General features: G+C 35.2%; 1 protein-coding gene across 1 annotated transcript; it reads left to right on the top strand.

Moving 5' to 3' along the window:
• The first annotated feature begins 1,738 nt into the window (after positions 1 to 1,738).
• Positions 1,739 to 9,267, top strand: LOC107868267 (mitochondrial phosphate carrier protein 1, mitochondrial). The gene is given in 8 exon segments (XM_047411524.1): positions 1,739 to 1,752; positions 2,000 to 2,077; positions 2,808 to 2,913; positions 3,915 to 4,264; positions 4,350 to 4,393; positions 5,209 to 5,423; positions 5,586 to 5,710; positions 8,632 to 9,267. Coding segments are annotated over 8 exon segments (993 nt in total). The 3' UTR covers positions 8,693 to 9,267.
• Positions 9,268 to 21,058: the final 11,791 nt, after the last annotated feature.

The raw sequence follows: 21,058 nt of genomic DNA, 5'->3' as shown, positions 1-21,058 counted from the left end.
ATCCCTTAGTGATGGCATAAGTTATCCTATATCCCGAGATAACTTATTTCCAACCAAACGACAAAATAAGTATGTTCGTGTTGCTGTAAATCATCTCATTAAGGGTAAATTGGGTACTTTAAAGTTAGATCGCTACTAAATGTAGAAATATGTCATTCCTGTTGGAATTGACTGAAAAAAGAAAGTGGGTGTGTCATATAAATTGAAATATATATATATATATATATAAGAGGAAGTAAATCTTTGATCCCTATTTAGTGAGTTAGAGAGATAGAGTTCGAAAAGGTCAAATCTTTTGATGATTCTGTAATCTATGGTTGAGTTGTGAAAACTTCGAGATATGTTTTCTATATCGGGACCGAATTCTTTTTGGGTAAAGAATCACTTTTAATTGCTTTGGAACTATTGAAGAAAAATGAAGAACCCAAAAAATAGAACAATAACAACGACAACAACATACCCAATGTATTCCGACTTAGTGGGGTCTGGGTAGGGTAGAGTGAACGCAGACCATACCACTACCTCAAGTGAAGTTGAGAAGCAAACCAAAAAAATAGTGATTCTTGAAGATATGAGTAGCGGTGAATTAATTGGTGGAAAAGTATGTGAAGAATTCAAACCTGGTTATTATGGAGTTTGTGCAAAGTGAAATGCCCGAAACTTGGATATGAAGTACGATGTTTCTTTTGTACAAGAACAAGGGTGACATTCAGAATTACAACTACTATATGGGTATCAAGTTGTTGAGTCACACTATGAAGGTTTGGCAAAGGGTGGTGGAGTTGAGGTTGAGGAGGATCGTGACTATTTCTGAGAATCAGTTTGGACTCATGCTAAGACGCTTGACTACGGAGGTCATTCATCTCGTTCTGAGATTGGTGGAGTAGTATAGAGAGAGGAAGAAGGACTTACACATAGTGTTCAACGATCTAGAGAAGACGTATGATAAAGTCCCCAGGGGGAGGTACTTGGAGGTTAGAGGTGTTCCTGTGGCGTAGACTAGGTCGATTAAGGACATTTACGATGGAGCTAATACTCGTGTAAGAATTATGGGAGGAAACTTGGAGCATTTTCCCATATTGATGGGGTTGCACCATGGGTCGTCCCTTAGCTCGTTTTAGTTTGCCTTGATGATGGATGTTTTAACGCGACAAGTTCAAGGTGAGGTGTCTTGGTGTATGTTATTTGCAGAGGATGTAGTTTTGAACTTTTGATTGACGAGACCCATGGAGGAGTTAATGCTAAGTTGGAGGTTTGGAGGCAAACTCTAGAGTCTAAAGGATTTAGGTTGAGCCTGACCAAGACGAAATATTTGGAGTGTAAGTTTACTGAGGGAACACATGAGACAGACGTGGTAGTGAAGCTTGATACCCAGACCACTCCAAAGAGAGATAGTTTCAAGTATCTTGGGTTTATGATACAGGAAAATAGTGAGATTAATGAGGATGTCACCTATCGTATTGGTGCAGGGTGGGTGAAATGGTGGCTTGCATCCGGAGTCTTGTGTGATAATAAGTTGCCCTTTCAACTTAAAGGTAAGGTCTATAGGTGGCGGTTAGACCATCTATGTTATATGGGTCGGAGTGTTGGCCAGTTATAAGCTCTTACATTCAAAGATGAAGGTGGTGGAGATAAGGATGCCGCGATGGATGTGTGGGTTTACTAGGATGGATAGGATCGGGGAAACGGGAATGAGGTTATACGTAACAAAGCTGGAGTGACTTCGGTAGATGACGGGATGCGTGAAATGAGGTTGGAGATGGTTCGGGCATATGATGAGGAAGGGCACAAATACCCCAGCGCGGAGGTGCGAGAGGTTGGTTATGGATGGATTCAGGCGAGATAGAGGTAGACCCAAGAAATATTGGAAGGCGGTGCTTAGACATGACATGGAGCAATTACAGCTTACCAAAGACATGACTCTGTTTAACTCCTTTTGGCTTCTTTGTGTGTTTACTTCATATTTTGAACCCCCTTAGTGAAAATCGTGGCTCACTAGGTTTTTCTACAACCCAAAAAGGAGTGATTCTTGAAACCTGAGTTGCAGCAACTTAATTGGAGGAAAAGTATGTGAAGAGCACCTGGATATTATAACAACAACAACAACAACAAACCCAGTATATTCCCACATAGTGGGGTCTGGGGAGGGTAAAATGTACGCAGTCCATACCACTACCCTCGAAGGAGTAGAGAGGCTGTTTCCGATAGACCCCCGGCTCAAGACAAAAGATCGTAGACCAACAGTCGCGCAACATGATAAAGAACAAAGAACCAACATCCACAAAAATAAAGTATAAGTAACCAAAAGGTAAGCAATATGCTAAAGTAACAAAAGAACCAACATTCAAAAAAAAAAAAAACAGTATAATTAACAACCTAAGGACCCCCTCCCCCATAACTGGAACTCCCAACCAAGCTATCCTTAAACCTCCTAACTACGGACTACGACTCGACCACCCACCTTAGCCTTCTAGTTTAATACTTTTCCTCCAAACCTTCCTATCTAGGGTCATGTCTTCAGTAAGCTGTAACTGTTCCATGTCACGTCTAATCACTCATTTTTGGTCTACCCCTACCCCGCTTGAAACCCTCCAAGGCCAACCTCTCACATCTACGGACTGGGGCATCCGTGCCCCTTCTCATCACATGGCCAAACCATCTCAACCTCACTTCCCGCAACTTATCCTCCACCGAAACCACTCCCACCTTCTCCCGAATAGTCTCATTCTTGATCCTGTCCGCCTTCGTAAATCCACACATCCAACGCAACATTCTCATTTCCGCAACCTTCAACTTTTGGACGTGAGAATTCCACCTGGATATTATAAAGTTTGTGCAATTAGAGAAAAGCTTAGCGCTAGAACTACTCATCTTGCTATTACCCCTCTTGATGTACTCAAAGTTAATATGCAAGTACATTTATTATCATCTTTTTAATAACAACAAATATCCCTTGATCCCAATTAGTTAGTTAAAGAGAGAGTTCGAAAAGGCCAAATCTTTTGATGATTTGGTCATCTATGATTGTCTTCGGAGGTTGCGGTATGGACTGTGTACATTTTATCCTCCCCAGACCTTACTTTGTGGGAATACACTGGGTTTGTTGTTGTTGTTGTTGGTCATCTATGATTGAGTTGTGAAAACTTCTGGATAGGTATTCTATATCGGAAACGAATTCTTAATGGATAAGAAATCACTTTTTAGTTGCTTCGGAACTATTAGGAGATTCTCTAGAAGAAATACAGAGGTTCTTCTTCTGGCAGCAACATGCTTGGTCCCTCTTATAGTGATTCTCAATATCTAAGTTGGCTTTATTTGGATTCACCTAGGCACCTTAATATAGGTGAGGTCTTATCATATATAAACTAAATTTACAGACCTGGGAGTTAATAGTAATGTGAGCAAGGAGTTAATAGTAATGTGAGCAAGCTCATATAGGCGCAGAGTTGATCATTTCTATAACATTAATTAACATTGCAGCCTTTGGGGTTAATATTTTCCTGTCAATTTCATTGATTAAGATTACACTTCGTAGTTTTAAATACTTTTTGGTGTCTTTCCTAGTCATTTATCGCTTAGTCTGCACCCTTGAATAATGTTACCTTTTCCGGAATTCGGGTGTATTACTTCTCAAGGCAGAGGAATACAAATTGGGATGTGCTTTTGCCAGAATTGGGTCAAAAGTCTTCATTCTGATTTCTCATATGCAAAGTACTAAGATTAGTTGGCTAATGCTGCTGAACGGAGATTTTATATTGTATGAATGCTCAGAAATATCAAATTGTTTAGCACTTGAATGATGCTTGAATACTAATCTGTAATTTTGATGCGAAGTTGATTGATTCCATCAATCTCCTTTGGGTTGGTATAGTTTCATTATGAACTTTATTATGAAGTACTGTTTTAACTTGTAGGTTCACCCTATCAAGTACCATAGCATTTCCACATGCTTTACAACTTTGTTGAGAGAACAAGGTCCCTCGGCCTTTTGGCGAGGATGGGCCGGGAAATTTTTTGGCTATGGTGTTCAGGGTGCTTGTAGATTTGGTCTGTATGAATATTTTAAGAAAGTATACTCAAATGTACTGGTGGATCAGAACAAGAGTTTGATATTTTTCGCCAGCAGTGCATCAGCTGAAGTAATTGCTAATGTGGCTCTCTGCCCATTTGAGGCCATTAAAGTTCGTGTGCAAGCTCAGCCTCATTTCGCGAAAGGTCTGTCCGATGGCTTTCCAAGAATATATGCATCAGAAGGCTTCCATGGGTATGAATCCAACGGACTTCTTTTCCCCTTTGGTGTAACATTTCTTCATGTTGTCCATCTCTACAGCTCCTTTTTCTAATTTCAGGTTATACAGGGGGCTTGTTCCACTACTGGGTCGTAATATACCATGTATCTCTCAAGTCTTTCTCACTCTATTCAGTTGATGTAAATTTGTACATCCTATGAAATTTTGTACTTATGTATATGTATACCCCATGATGCAAAATGTGATACCAATGAAACAATTTTGGATACTCTTTTAAGTTTATTATTCAGATTTCTTCATATTAGTGGTAATAGTATTGCCCCCTTCTCAAAAAAAAAAAAAAACAAAAAAACTTTCCCCTTATCAAAAAAGTACTGCCCCTGTAGTTTCTTGTTCTTCGATTTCTGTTACTATCTGTTGTTCTTGTACCTCGATTATAGTATTGTTTTGATGTAGTTTCTGGTCTGTTACTATTGTTGTTTTTGTTATTATATGTTGTTTCTTGTACCTCTGTCACTTCTTGTTCAGGACTGCTTTGAATTGCTTTTCTTTTAACCAAGGGTATATCAGAGACAACCTCTCTATTTCTGAGGTAGGGGTAAGGTCTGCATACACTCTATCATATTCAGAATCCACTTTGCGGGACTACATTATGTTGTTGTTATTCAGAATTCTGTGGCCACTTTAGACTGTTTTTGTTATATCTGAGGCAGCATTATTGGATTTTAGTTGAAAGCTAGCTGATATGCGTGCAACGCTGATACTAAAATCATTTGTGCTATAGATCCAAGGATGAATCTACCACCTGTTATTTCTAATCATGGTCTATTTAAGCGGTGTATTTATAGAAGAAATTGATGACGATTAAGTTGTATTGCTACATTGTAAATTCTTTAGGGATTTTCAGTAGAACGGTATCAGTAAAACTAATGTTGGTTATTTTTTTCCCCCATTGCAGTTTCAATAGTTATGTTCTCAACCTTTGAGCACACAGTGAATTTTCTTTATAAAAAATTAATCCAGAAAAGGAGGGAAGAGTGTTCAAGAGCTCAGCAGCTCAGTGTCACTTGTTTAGCTGGATATGCCGCTGGATCTGTTGGTAGTATTATTTCTAACCCCGCTGACAACATTGTTGCTTCTCTTAACAACAAGAAGGCCAGTACCCTAAAGCTGGTAAAATCTCTTAACGTCTTCCCACATCCCAAAACAAATAAATAGTATAAATACAAAAAATGAAACGCAAAAAGTAACTACGAAAAGAAAATGAGTGAGAGATGTTTACTACAGTGCTTCTCATGCTTGCTTCATTTCTAATTTACTCTGTTTACCTTTCAGGCCGTGAAGAAAATTGGGTTTCTTAATTTGTTTACAAGAAGTCTACCTATTAGGATAATGCTAGTTGGACCAGTTGTGACTTTGCAGTGGTTGTTCTACGACTCCATTAAACTATTAAGCGGATTGTAAGTGCTGCTTCTATACTCATATACCTAATTTGTACATGAGTTAATTCAACTTTCACTTTCCTAATATTGCTTATTTTGCATGAATATTGGCGTGTGATTTCTTGTTATTTGGACACGCGTCTGCTCAATTGAGGGTCATGAGAGTTATTAGTTACAAATAACTATTATTAATGTGAACTGCTTATCTCGTTTCTAATGAATTTGATAAATTATGTGGTTCTTTAACAACTATAAGACATGAATAGAAGATCCACAGAAACACGGAAAGTGATGGCCGTCACTAAACATCAACAAACAAGCAACATTACTGTTGTTTCTTTTACTTAGGTTATCTTTTACCATTTTTGTTGTCAATGCTTTTTTTTCTCTTTGATATTTTTGTTGTCAATGCTTTTCTTTTCTTTTATATTTTTTGTTGTCAATGCTTTTCTTTTCTTTTATATTTTTTGTTGTCGATGCTTTTCTTTTCTTTGATATTTTCATCACAGCTTTTCCACTCTTGTATTATCTAAACCTTCTTTAGAAAACGCTTTTCTTAAGCTGAGGGTCTACCGGAAACAACCTTTCTACCCCACATAGGTAGGGGTAAGATCTGCATACACCTCACCCTCGTCAGATCCCACTTGTGGGATCACACTAGATATGTTGTTATGATTTTTTAAGATGGTCTCTGTATCTGAATTAATTAATTCAAGTATGCTGGAGCAATATCCAAATAAGTTGATTAAGTGGCTTTAGTCCCCCCTTGTTTGTGATTGAAGTGTCGTAGTATGTGGCCTAGTGGTCAATGAGGTGGGGGAGAACCATGAGTCTCATGTTGAAATCCGGTAAAGAATACCAGGTAATTTCTTCCCTTAGATGCCTAAGCCTTAGTGGGAAGAGTTGTCCAGTACCTGTGCTGGTGGCAACGAGTGGGCCCAAATAATTCAATTGGGGTAGTTGCCGAACCATACCACATAGTTCCGGCAACAATAAAAGCTGCAAAAAAGACAGCAGCAATACTACTGGAAAGGACGGTTTCAATATTTCCCATACGCAATCCTTTGTATAGACGTTGTGGTGGACGGACGCTAAGATGGCATAGGCCCGCTAATATGCCCAATGTTCCTGCTGCAATATGATGAGAGGCTATTCCTCCTGGAACAAAAGGATCAAAACCTTCCACGCCCCACGCTGGATTTACAGGTTGTACTTTTCCCGTTAGGTACTTGATAGAATTAATTGAAGTGTGGCGAAAGCTTACTCGGACACGACTTTCATCTTAAAAGGGGGAAAAAGAGAGAGTAAAGATCAGCAATCCATCACTTTGACAGTGTGTCAGCTGTAACTAACACTACCTTCATATTTTGAACAACGTCCAATGTCAAGCCTTTGAGTAGCTATTGACGTAAATTCTGTTTGGAAGAATTATTATTCCACGGAGGAATTCTTCTGTATGTCTTTGACCTGGAATTAGATCTCCAAAGACCCTTGAACCAACTTCAAAATCCAGAGGTTAATGAGGACTCTTTGATCACATAACTGAAGGTTCTTGCATTTGTAAAGAAAGGAGTCAGTCAGTAACGCTGCTAACTGTATTAAACTTGTGTTCTAAATCCATATCAACCAAACGAAGTTAAAACGGAAATGAAAGTGAAATGTCCTAAAAACAACTGCAAACTAAAAAGGCGTTTTGATGATTTCTGTAGGAATGGCATGCGATAATACATCGTATACAATAGTTTTTCCTTTTAATTCCTTTGGCTTAATTTAGCCCGCTGTTGCACCCACAAAGTGAAGGAATATTTTCAGCAGGATGAATATATTACGTTACTACTACAACCGTTATCATTTGCATCCAGAAAAGAAGAGTAAAAGGATGTGGAGAAAGGAACTGGAAAAATTACAATTGAATAAATTATGTAAAATGGGATTCTACTTGAACCGGGGGTCTTCTATCGGAAACAACCTCTCATCTCCCAAGGTAGGGGTAAGGTCTGCATACACACTACCCCTACCAGACCCCACTTTTGGGATTTACACGGTATCTTGTTATTGTTGTTGTTGATTTTAGAGAGCGAGAGAGAGCCCTTCTTCTGCCTAGAAGCAAAGAGAATCAACAATCAATTATACTAGGAGATTGTGACTTCACCGACGCTGAACTTGGATGGTGAATGCAGGAGGGTGGGTAGTCGGCTTGAAACCAAATTCAGGCTAAGTTGTGATTTGGGAACATGTGAATAGAAGGAAAGAGTTCCTAATGACATGCTTGATTGGGAGGTTCAAGAAGAGGGTGTAGTCACCAGAGCGGGTAGCATCTTGGGCTGCGGAGACGTGGATGTGAGATATGGCTGAAGCTTCAGTGATGGGAGAGGCTCCATGTTTTTATTTCACTTCGGAAATGAACTGGAAGCTCGACGAGTTTTGGGTGAAGGGTCAAAGTGGATGGGCTACTTCATCCATTACTTTAAGGTATTAGGTTGTATTATCAAATTTTCTCACATATATCACAGTCATAAGCCCATTCTCACACTTTTAAATCTTATTAAAGTTTCCGCTTAAGCACCAAAATCGAGTAGCAATACCTTAAATGGTTGTCCTACATGGGTTCTGCAAGAACTTTGGGAGGGGTTTGTAGTTATCTTAATATTTCGGGTTGGATGCTCAGATTCTTTCGCAAAGTTAAAGTAGACACTCAAGTTAGGATAGATGGAATACATTATCTAGGTTGATTCACATCTGATGAATTTCTTGTCAGCGGCATTCTCTGCATCGTTGTAGCAGGTGAGAGTACGTCAAATTCTTTGAGTAATAATGTGTTAAGCCATTATCAACGCCACTATGATTGTTCTTGAATCAATAGAACAAAATCGTATTTTCTTTGCCTTGCTTATTTCTCTCAAATGCTTGGATTGATGTTTTACACGTATATTTTGTAGGCCGACCAGTGGACATGTCACCAAAGATATAAAGGAAGAGGAGAAGCCTCAATGTCGTTGAAGATGAGAGCTGCTACTGATATAATGAGCACGCGAATATTTGTGCACCTAATTTAGCAAATAGGGTGAGCTCGCGACCCTCTTAACCAACAAATAAATCGCTGTACAGGCCATTTTTTTATCAGCAATTATCTCTATTTGCTGAGTGAGACACTTGACTATTTTGAGCTACCTGAAGAAGGTAAAACTGTTTTTCCGCAAAAAGAGGGGCTTTCTCTTAGTCTTGCACTAACTTATACAACGTCGCTGAAGTTGTTTGTGTCTGTGGCTCGGATAGATAGTCGATTCTACCAGCTAGAGCCATAGTTCTGGCCGTCGGGTTTTTGATGAACTGCTCTGAAACCAACAAAAATGTTGTTTTGCTGTTGGGAGTATATGTTAGTTTACATTATCCGACTGATTTTGATTTCCCAGTTTCTTGTGGCGGAACCAGAATTTTGATAAAGCATGATGAATTAACTCATGTGATTTGTATGATCTTCAAGATCACACTATGCTCAAATGAGCACCTTATTGTTTATGCTTTAAAGTTTCTGTCGAGGATCTATCTAAAACAACTAATCTCGATTTTGGTTCTATTTGGTATTTGGTCTTTATGTGTATAACATAATACAAGTGGTCCTTAGTGTAACTAGCGATTTCGGCTTCATGTAGTACACTAAGCGATTTCGGCTTCATGTAGGCGAGTTGCAGCCTGCAATCCGAACCCTCGCGGGATCGTGACCCTTTGTCCTGGCCATTGTAGCACGTGTGTAGCCCAGGGCATAAGGGGCCTGATGACTTGACGTCATCTTCACCTTCCTCCAGCTTATCATCGACAGTCTGTTCAGAGTTCCAAACTCAACGATGACAACTAAACATGAGGGTTGCGCTCGTTGCGGGACTTAACCCAACATCTTACGGCATGAGCTGACAACACCCATGCACCACCTGTGTCCGCGTTCCCGAAGTCTGATAAACTTTTGATAATTATATTATTCTAAAAGATTTAGAATTTGTCGGTCACGTTTATTAGAAGTCGACAACTAACAAAAAAAAAGTTATATAAATTTCATGTAACATCTATTATTGATGTACTTCATAGTTGATTTATGCCTTTGTTAGGCTTCAAAATATGATGTTATAGCTAATCATTTAAACAAAACTCTTCATTTAATTGAATTTGGCCTTACTTTATGGCATATTTATGCCAATCCGAACCCTCGTGGGATTGCGACCCTTTGTCCCGGTCATTGTAGCACATGTGTTGCCTAGGGCATAAGGGGCCTGATGACTTGATCTCATCTTCACCTTCCTCCGGTTTATCACCGACAGTTTGTTCAGGGTTCAAAACTCAACAATGACAACTAAATATGAGGATTCGCTCGTTGTGGAATTTAACCCAACACCTTACAGCACGAGCTGACGACAACCATGCATCACCTGTGTTCGCGTTCCCGAAATCTGATAAAATTTTCATAATTATATGTTATACCTAATCATTTAAACCATACCTCTGCAATTAACTCTTCAATTCAATTTAAACTTGGCCTCTTACTTTATGGCATATTTAAAATGACTTCAAATGTGATTTCAAGAATATCTAAATGAAATGAAAATAATATCAACCACATATTAATCTTTCAAAAAAAAAAAAAAAACTCAATTAAGATTTGATTTGCTAGTTCATGTCATTGTTATTTCAAATCATATTAGGACATCAATATTCACATATTTTTCGACGATAAAGTAGTTGGTCAGTATGAAATAAAAATAAAAATCAACTAAATATATATTGAATTAAAACTACGTATTAAAGAAAAACAAGTGTGTAAAGCACAAGTTCTGAGTTGGACCTACCTTGATTCCTAAAGGATCCATATGGTGTAAGATAAAAAATCTCCAATAAATTCATTCAATTCTTATCGTCATCATATAAACTACGACGTTAAAATATTTTTGAAGCTTAGTATAATGTGCTTATACTCAATTTTTTAAAAAAATATTAATAATTGTATTTTTAGTCCCTCGATTTTTGATACTTTTAATTTTGATTCTTATATTATTACACTAAGCACATCTAATCTACAATTAATTATACAGTGTATTTGTTATTCTCTTTTTAAAGATTTTTAAAGAACATGTGTTATAATTAGAATATTTTTAGAATTATATTATCTAAAATATGAAATGTCAGTAAAATATTAACATAACGTAACAATGTTTAAAATGACTCAAATAAGATTTTAAAAATATCTAATTTGAATGAAGATAATATTAATCACATATTACTCTTTCAGAGAAAAACATACTCTATCAATTAAGATTTGATTTGCCAGTTTATGTCATTATTTCAAGTCACATTATGAAATTAACATTAACATTTTTTTCAAAGATAAAATGGTTGACTAGTATGAAATGAAAATAAAAATAAAATAGATATACATCGCGTTAAGACTATTTATTAAAAATAATAAAACCTATTGTTTTTGAAGCTTAATATAATGTGTTTATACAGTCAAATCTTTCTATAGTGACAACGTTTGTTCGAAAATTTCATGGCTGTTATAAAGAGGTGTTATATATGTATACTGCCATTTGACGTTCAAATCTCATTTAGCTGCTATAAACAAAAGTATGCAAAATTAAAAAGAACATGAATTATTAAAAAACAAACATTAGTAGTCTTTTCCTTATAAGTTATAAATAACTCATGTGCATCTTTTAAATATAATTTTTTTTCTTTAAATTAGACATTCTGACTTAAAATTTACTGTGTAAAATTTTTTTAATTTTATTTCGTACAAATTTGAGTATGATGTTATAGAGAGGCAATTTACAATGGATATATACCACTATAATAAACGACATTGTTGTTATAGGTAGAATGTTATTATAGAGAAGTAAAATATAACATTAAAAATTATTTTCGGAGAAAATTAGATCACAATAGTGAAATGTAGTTATAACGAGATGACATTATACAGAGTTCTGAATATATTCACTTTTTTAAAATAGTGATATAATTGTATTTTTGATCCCTTATTTATTGATATTTTAATTTTGATTCCTATATTATTATGCTAAGCACATCTAATCTACACTTATCTATACTTTGTATTTGTTGGTCTCTTTTATAAGGAACATGACTATTTTTAGAATTATATTATCTAAAATATGGAATACCAGTAAAATAATAACACAACAGATCAATAATTAAATATTTTAATACTCAATAATTGTCAAAATTAAATGACTCAGACATAATTTTAAGAATATCTAATTGAAAAGAAGATAATATCAACCACATATTACTCTTACAAGAAAAAAAAAACATATCAATTAATATTCACACGTCCATGTTATTTCGAAGTCACATTATGACATTAATATTCACATGTATTTTTCACCGATAAAAAAGTTGGTTAGTATGAAATAGAAATAAGAATTAAATAAATATACATTCTATTAACACTATTTATTAAAGAAAAATAGGTGTCCAATGCACAAACTTTGGATTGGACAGGGAAAATAACATAAATATACACTTTAACTTATCATATTTATATAATTTTTCATATAAATATACACTTTAACTTATCATATTTATATAATTTTTCATTCTTATAAATAATTACATAAATAACTTTTCATTCTTGATAGACCCAAAATCGAGAAAAATATATCGAGAGTTAACTATGTATCTTTATACGGAAAAATATAACTTCGTTGGATGTATTATGTATCTCAACAGACCCAAAATCGAAGAAAATATATCGAAAGCTAATTATGTGTCTTTACAAAGAAAAATATATATCATCGTTGATGTATCAAGAGCTAGTTATGTATCTCAATAGAGCCAAAATTGAAATTTTCAATAATTATGCAAAATATCAGATTTTTTTGTAATTAACCTCCAAACTGTCGAAATTTATGTTGTTTGCCCATAATTTATGTCGAAATTTATGTATTTCTTGATCTCTTTATAAGGAACATGTTATAGTTAGACAATTTTTGAAATTATATTATTATCTGAATCATAAAGTAACAATAAAATATTAAACTAACATATCAATATTTGGACTCAAATCTCAATAAATTATACCCGCAAAATTTATAATGAAAAAAATTATTTTCACTATATTTTATTTATGATTACCTTTAATTTTCACGACTTATAAAATTTGTTGCAAACACCAATATCTTGAAGTACAGTATTATTCAACATTTTTTCATTATTATAGTGATAATATAACTGATAATTAAGTCTCAACAATCATTAATTCAATCAATTCAAAAAGTTGAAAACAGGAAAAAAGAAAATCAAGAGATTACAATGTCTTTCCAAGAAGTCACATTTCACAAACTGTTTATTAGTCTTTTCCTCCTGTTAATATTATATTAAAGTCTGATATTAATCACCATAATTAATATTATTAAGTGTCAAAATTAATTTTATAAATAAATAATTATAGTGTTTAAATTTTTATCGAAAGAGTATATGTCTAAATTTTTTTTTTTTAATTTCTCAATTATTACTCTATTATAGAATACATTTATGGGGTTGTTGCTCCCAATAAATTCATTCTCATCGATTCAAATCTGAGAACTTTGTTTTTTTTCTTAGTTTTCCACGAGATATTTGTTATCTATATTAGAGTCTGATTAATCTGAATTCACGTCGGAAAGTTTCGCTATGGGGATAAAGCGTTCTCTATTAAAGGCAGGGGCGGATTTAGCATTGCGGGAGGGGTTCCCAGGAACCCTAAACAATTTTGTATACCTTGTAATTATACAAAAATCTATTAAATATATAAGAATAATAAGTGAGGAATCTATTAATAAAATTGTTAGTTGACTTAGTGGCAGAAAAGAGACTTGAAAAAGTGTCTCACATGTTATATATACCCTAGTTCGAACCTCCTAAGAATGACCATTTTTAACTTTTTATTGGGAGTCGAACCCCAAGACCTCATGTTATGGTGGAAGGAATGACCATTTTTAACTTTTTATTGAGAGTAGAACCAACCTCTAGTTATGATGCATGGAAGGAATGATCATTTTTAACTTTATATTGGGAGTCGAATCTAAGACCTCTGGTTATGGTGGAAGGAATGACTATATTTAACTTTTTATCGGAAGTCGAACCCAAGATTTCTGGTTATGATGGAAGGAATGACTATTTTAAACTTTTTATCGAGAGTCGAACCCAAGATTTATGGCGAAAAGAATGACCATTTTAAACTTTTTCTTGGGAGTCAAATCCAAGACCCCTAATTAAGAATGAATAAGTATTTACCATTCCATCATATATAACCTTTGATTAAGGTTTGTTCCATCCTAATCCTAAATCAGAAGTCTCAGATTTGAGCTTTTGAGAAAAGAAAAAATTTATTCGAAGCGTCATCCCTAAAAATAAGTAACAACATATAATTCAAATTTAATCAAGCCTCGATACAGATAATACTAAATGAAAACTGAAAAAATAAATAAAGAACGTTTTATCATTTTTGGTTCAACTACGTTCACAAGCACAAAGCCGCCATACACATGCAGTGCAATTTGCATGCATTCCTCATGGAAATCAGAAGTCTCCTTTTAATTAATTATATATATATATATATATATATATATATATGTATGTATATTATTTTTCATCAATTGTTTGATGTCCGTATTGGAATTTCGACTGATCCGAATCGTATGTTGTAGGGCTCATTATGGGGTAGCGCTCCTAAAAGAATTTTCTCGATACACAGAACTCGAACTTGACACCTCTAATTAAGGGTAGAATAGTCTTACTATTATACCACAACTCATGTTGGTGACTTCATGCATATATAGTAAATAACTCAAATTAAATTTATAACCACTCGATATTTAATTTATCCACTTAGCTAGTTGTTTATTTAGATTTGCATGCATTATGTGTGGTTAGAAAATGCACACTTCATATCATAGATTTTCTTTAATAGTAGAGAGACGATCTTTTTCATCTCACTATTCAAATTATGATTGATGAGAATAAAATGAGTAAACTAAATACGAAAAAAATTGATTGGAGAGTTATGTGGCCATGTTACAAGTGTGTGGACCAAATATTAATATATTTTTTAATTTATTGAGTATGCGACCAGTCGTATTTGAGTTTTGATGATTGATCAATATTACATAAGAAAAAGATTTTTGGTACGTCTTTTAATTTGACGAGATACATAATTAGGTCCCCGATATATTTGAGGAAGATACATAATTAATTTAAATTTTTATAATTATTTTATAAAGATGAAAATTTGTGTGAATATGATAAATTAAGACATATAAATGTTTTTTTTTCATAATATAATATAATATAAGATTAAAGCTCCTTTGTTCAATCCTTATGATCACCGTATAAACTATGTTGTTAAATTATTTTGAAGATTAGTAATGTGCCTATATTCATTTTTCTTAAAATTGTGATGATTGTACTTTTGTCCCCCAGTTATTGATAACTTCAAATTTTGATTTCTATATAATTTTGCTAATCACATATAACTTTTAATAACTATATTATGTATTTCTTGATCTCTTTATAAGGAATATGTTATAGTTAGACAATTTTTGAAATTATATTATTATTTGAATCATGAAATAACAATAAAATATTAAACATAACATATCAATAATTGGACTCAAATCTCAAAAAATCGTTAAATTTGTGAATATTAACCGTCAGAGGGATTAAAATGTACGAATTGTTAGGATAACTACTAGTTAGAGATAAGAACTATAGGTGATAACCTTTGTTACGTTCCTTCTCCCTTTAAGACTCTTGTATTATATTTGTATTTAACATTGTAACATGCGTATTGGAATACATACAGAGAGAAAGAACTGATCTCTCCAATCCTTTCATGATATCAGAGCGACAAATCGCTTCCCTCAACAATGACAAACCCATCGATCCCCACTTCCATAGCCTCATCTCAAAATATGACGACAAGTCTTTCAAATAACTTCACCCACTCAAATCTGATAAAAGGCGAAGTTTACTCTATTTTCTTGCATTTTAAATTACAAGTTGAAAATTACGTTGAACACAAAATAAAAGTGATTCAATCAAATTGGGGTGACGAATATCAAAAGTATTTTAAATTTTTTGGACAAGTTGGTAGAGTCCATCAAATATCTTGTCCCCATACTTATGAACAAAATGGCTTTGCTGAACGCAAATATCGTCATATTGTTGAGACTGGTCTTACCTTATTAGATCATGCTTCGTTACCTCTACATTTTTGGGATGACGCCTTCTCTACTGTTGTATATCTCATTAATCGTATGCATAGTTCTGTCCTTCAGAATATTTCTCCTTTTGAGAAGTTATATAACAAGGTTCCTGATTATAATTTCTTAAAAGCATTTGGTTGTGCTTGCAATCCATACTTGCGACCTTATAACTCAAATAAGCTTGCTTTGAGATCATCTCAATGTGTCTTTTTAGTAGATAGTCCAAGCCACAAAGGTTATAAGTGTCTGCATATTCCCATTGCTCGTGTGGATATTCCCCCCCATGTAGTATTTGATGAGTTAAAGTTCCCTTTTACAATGATACATGAAAATGCACTAATGATATCATCTCCGTCCCATAGAACTTCCACATTACATGAGGTTGCCCCGTGCTCTTCCACGACTAATTTTCACCTTTGGATTCATCATCTTTAGGTGTTGCTACAAACACGTCCTTGCTGTCATCTACTGCTCCTACTAGTTTCAGTAGCCCAATTTTACCTGTGTCCTCTCCAGCTTCCTCTGCCTCACTGCCTGCTCTAAATCTCACAGTTGATTTGCCTCTGTTACCAACCACGGTGTCACATTCGATTCCAAGTCCAACTTCGAAGTCCAAAGGTTCCACCCTTTCTTTTGTTCCTGACCATATGCTTACTCGTTATAAAACCAAGAACTCCCATCCTAGTGCAAATATGTCTACCAAGTATCCGCTTCCTACTTTCAGTTTACTTTTCGAGCCATCTTGTTTCACTCAAGCCAATAGAGATATTCACTAGAGAAAAGCTATGCAAGAGGAATACAATGCTCTCATTTAGAATGATACCTGGAATCTAGTGCCTGCATCAAATGCAGCTAACATTATTGGTAGTAAATGGGTTTTCAAACTTAAACTCAACCCGGATAGTTCTATTGAGTGGTATAAGGCTCGTTTAATGGCAAAGGGGTTCAATAAAAAAAGCTGGGATTGATTATCATGCCACGTTTAGTCCGGTGGTAAAACCCACAACTATACGAGTGGTGTTAACTTTGGCCTTGTCTGATGGTTGGTGTTTACGCCAACTTGATGTTAAAAATGCCTTTTTACATAGAGAATAGAAAGAGGAAGTTTATATAATGCAACCTTCCGAATTTGTTGATCCTCAGTATCCCACACATGTTTGTTGCCTTCATAAAGGTCTATATGGTTTCAAGCAGGCTCCTAAGGCTTGGTTCGACAAATTATGTTCAGCCTTATTACGCGTGGGTTTCATTTCGTCTAAGTTGGATACATCTTTGTTTATTCATAGTTGTAACGCCCCAAAAATGAGTCTCGAGATGTCACATGGTGCTCGAGATTACGAGCAATCTCAACCTAACCCTGTAAGCATTCTATTAAATCTTGATAGTAATCATAAAGAAATATAGATATATAGTCAAAGCTAAAATGAGGAACCCTGTCTGTCTGTTCTTAGCTGAAATTGTCTAAACATAATATCTGAAAGCATTTTTCTCAAAAGTCTGGACAATTAATACTAAAAATCTGAATTTAATCTAACAGTCTGACAAACCTCTACTACTAATAACTAGAGAGCCACTTGGACAATTCCCCAGCTAACTCGAACTGGTTGAAAATATCGAATCAAGAACTCTAATTAGATGAAAAACTGTGTAACTAGGTCCCTGAACTATGAAGACTCACCTACTATCGGAAAGTAGATAGAGATGCTCGAAATTACTTACGCTGCTGAAACTGAGCACCTGAACCTACATTATGAGACAATGTAGCACATAGACGTGTATGTGGATCAATACTTATGGAATGTACTAAGTATATGGGGGTGAATGCATAAGTAAAATAATATCTCAACATTACTGTAAATTTGCAAAAAAAGAATGCATGCTAAGTGTAGATGACTCACAATAGTTTGAATAACTGAAAACTGAGAATCAGGATCATGAGTGATAAAGCATACTGTATGAATCTAGTGAGTCATAACACTTAGGTCTAAAAGCTGTACTTGTATTCTATCTTGAAATCATACTGTCTAAGTGTAGAAATGACTCACTTTTATCTCTGTAAATTGAAAGCTGAAATTTAGTAGCTAATGACTTATATAAAATAATAACTGAATAAAATCATGAGCCTTTACACTTAGTTTCTAAAAGCTTTTATGTTATTCTTTACTCTTTTCTGTAAGTTGTAGGGAGTTTCTTCTAACCGACATACACTATTTGAGCTACCATAGTGTCTAATATCTAGGTTCTCTTATGGAAAAACCTCACGTTGGGGAGAGGTGTCATACTTTTACCAAAGAGTATAACCTAATCTAAGTGATCCCATCTGTATCTGTCATCCATATAGAAATAGGAATAATCTGAACCCACGTTGGCTCGTAGTTTTGGGGCATGAGAACATACCCAACTCGGTGCTAAATACTACTCCCTTTAATTTGTGTGCTCATTCTGTTGGAAATCCACTTTAAAAACTAGCATAAAGGTTTATAATGAAAACTAATTGTGTATCTGTTAATTCAAACTGTAATTGAAACTGTAAAGTGGATTCCATGTATGAACTAAGATCAAAAGATCAAATCTTTATCAAAATCTGAAAAATAACTAATCATGAGATGCTGAAAGCATAGTCATTCTTGAAATATCAACATTCAAACTAGGGCTTAGTAACCTATGCATCAAATTCATGTCAAGTCATCATAAGATTCATGCTTGATAATGAAAATATTGATAATTCAATTCTAAATGTAAAAATTACTGCAATATGCATAAAAATACGAAAGTAGACACAAAACTAAACATCTAAATCTCTCAAAATCTCATAATCTTCAAATAGTAATAGGTGGGTATAGATCCTAAACTGAAATACATATAATTTCATATAAAATTCAACTTTAAAATAACTTTGGGCACAAGGATGAAAGAATTATCCTTGTTCATAATCTCTACATACCTTAATTGATGACTAGATGAAGAAGCTTGAATTTTGAGTTCCTATTTGTGCTCTTGAAGATTAATCATGAAGTTCTTGAATTGGAAATCTTGAATTTTGGGTTATCTTGGAAAAAGAATGGTGGAATTTGGATTTCTTGAGGATTTAATTTTGAAGCTCTAGGATTTCATGGAGAGTAATTTGATGAAAAATATGCATAATGTGCTTAGGATAAGTTAAATTTCTTACTTCTCACAATATGGGGCTTGGAAAAATGACTAGATTGCCATTTGTAACAATTACTCGAAACTAGAAAGGAAAAATCCCGATTTGGCACACCACCGCAATGCGCCGCTATCCCGGTGGCTCACTGAAAGAGGGATAATTGCCATTTTGGGCTCTGGCGCAACACGGTGTAATCGCGTTGCATCACTGGAAAAGAACGAGTGCTATTTTGCACTCTACTGCAATGCGGTGTATGTCCAATTGGGAATTTTGATGCGATACAGGCAAATTGCATTGAGCTACTGGAAAGGGACGAATAGGAGCTGGAACTTCTCCCGACGCAGGCTAATCGTGGTGCTCCACTGGAAATCAGTCAATGTCGAGTTTGTCCTTCACCGCGACGCGACGCTTATCGTGGTATTCTACTGCTTTCACTAAAATCGTCATAACTTCTTAACCAAGCATCGGATTAAGGCAAAATTGGTATCGTTGAAAAGCTGGTATAATCATCTACAACTTAGTGGGTCTATAACTGGAAAAGTCTACTCATATCAAGAGTTAATTATTTTTGAAGTTGACCCTTAACATTTTAGGAGCTAAACGGGACTTAGTATGGGGTATTATAATATCTCCCATTTGAAAACATTCATCCTCAAATGAGACTAGTTAAACTGAAGATTCTGGGGGACTGAGGCTATATGCTAGCATGTACAACTGAAACAAAATAGCATGACTGAATTTAACTCATACTGAGCGACTGAACTAATCTGTGAATGCATGAATTTACATGAAGATAACTATATGGCTGAATCTGAGACGGGAAAAGAACTAAATTAAGGAAGGTTGTTACCTCAGGCTGAATCTGAGTTTGTGGAGAAGAGGTGAGGATACTTGGTATGCATGTCTGCTTCTGTTTCCCAAGTAGCACCCTCAACGGACTGATTTCTCCACAGATCTTTGACCAAGGGAACTTCTTTGTTCCTTAGTCTACGAATCTGATGTTCAAGAATATCTACTGGAAGCTCTTCATATGAAAGGCTATTTTGAATATCTATGCTTTCTAGAGGGACTACAATAGCTAAATCGTCCATACACTTCTTCAATAAAGATACATGGAACACCAGGTGAACTGATGACAAGTTTGAAGGTAGCTCAAGCTCATACGCTACCTTTCCCATATGACTCAATATTCTGTAGGGACCCACATATCGAGGACTAAGCTTCCCCTTTTTCCAAATCTTTTCACCCTCTTCATGGGTGAAACCTTCAAGTGCACCAGATAATCTACTTCAAACTTAAGATCTCTCCTTTTTACGTCTGCATAAGATTTCTGATGACTCTGAGTTGCTTTCATTCTCTCTCGAATCAACTGAACTTTCTCTATGGCTTTAAACACCATATTTGGCCCAATCAAAGTGGCCTCACCTATCTCGAACCAATCAACTGGTGATCTACATCTCGCCCATAAAGAGCTTCAAACGAGGCCATCTGAATGCTAGAATGGTAACTGTTGTTGTAGGCAAACTCAATCAATGTCAAGTGGTCATCCCAATTGCCTTTAAAATTAATAAAACATGACCTCAACATATCCTCTAAGGTCTGAATAGTCTTCTTTATCCGACCATCTGTCTGTGGATGAAAAGTTGAACTAAGATGAACTTGGGTACCAAGACCCTTCTGAAAGGCTTTCCAAAATTGAGAGGTAAACTGAGTACCCCGATCTGAAATGATGGACAAGGGAAGTCCGTGCAATCTAACTAACTCTTTGATATACAACTTAGCATAATCTTCAGCTGTGCAGGACATGTGAACTGGCAAGAAATGGGATGATTTGGTCAATCTGTCTACAATAATCCATATCGAATCAAGCTGAAGATGTAAATGGGGTAATCCAGTCACAAAGTCTTTATTTACCTCCTCTCATTTCTAAGTGGGAATACCAAACTCCTGCAAAGTGCCACCAGGTCTTTG

Source organism: Capsicum annuum, chromosome 4 (assembly GCF_002878395.1).
Source record: "Capsicum annuum cultivar UCD-10X-F1 chromosome 4, UCD10Xv1.1, whole genome shotgun sequence".
Taxonomy (NCBI): Eukaryota; Viridiplantae; Streptophyta; class Magnoliopsida; order Solanales; family Solanaceae; genus Capsicum; species Capsicum annuum.
Note: the sequence above shows the minus strand (reverse complement) of the source record. Positions and strands in the feature narration are given on the sequence as shown.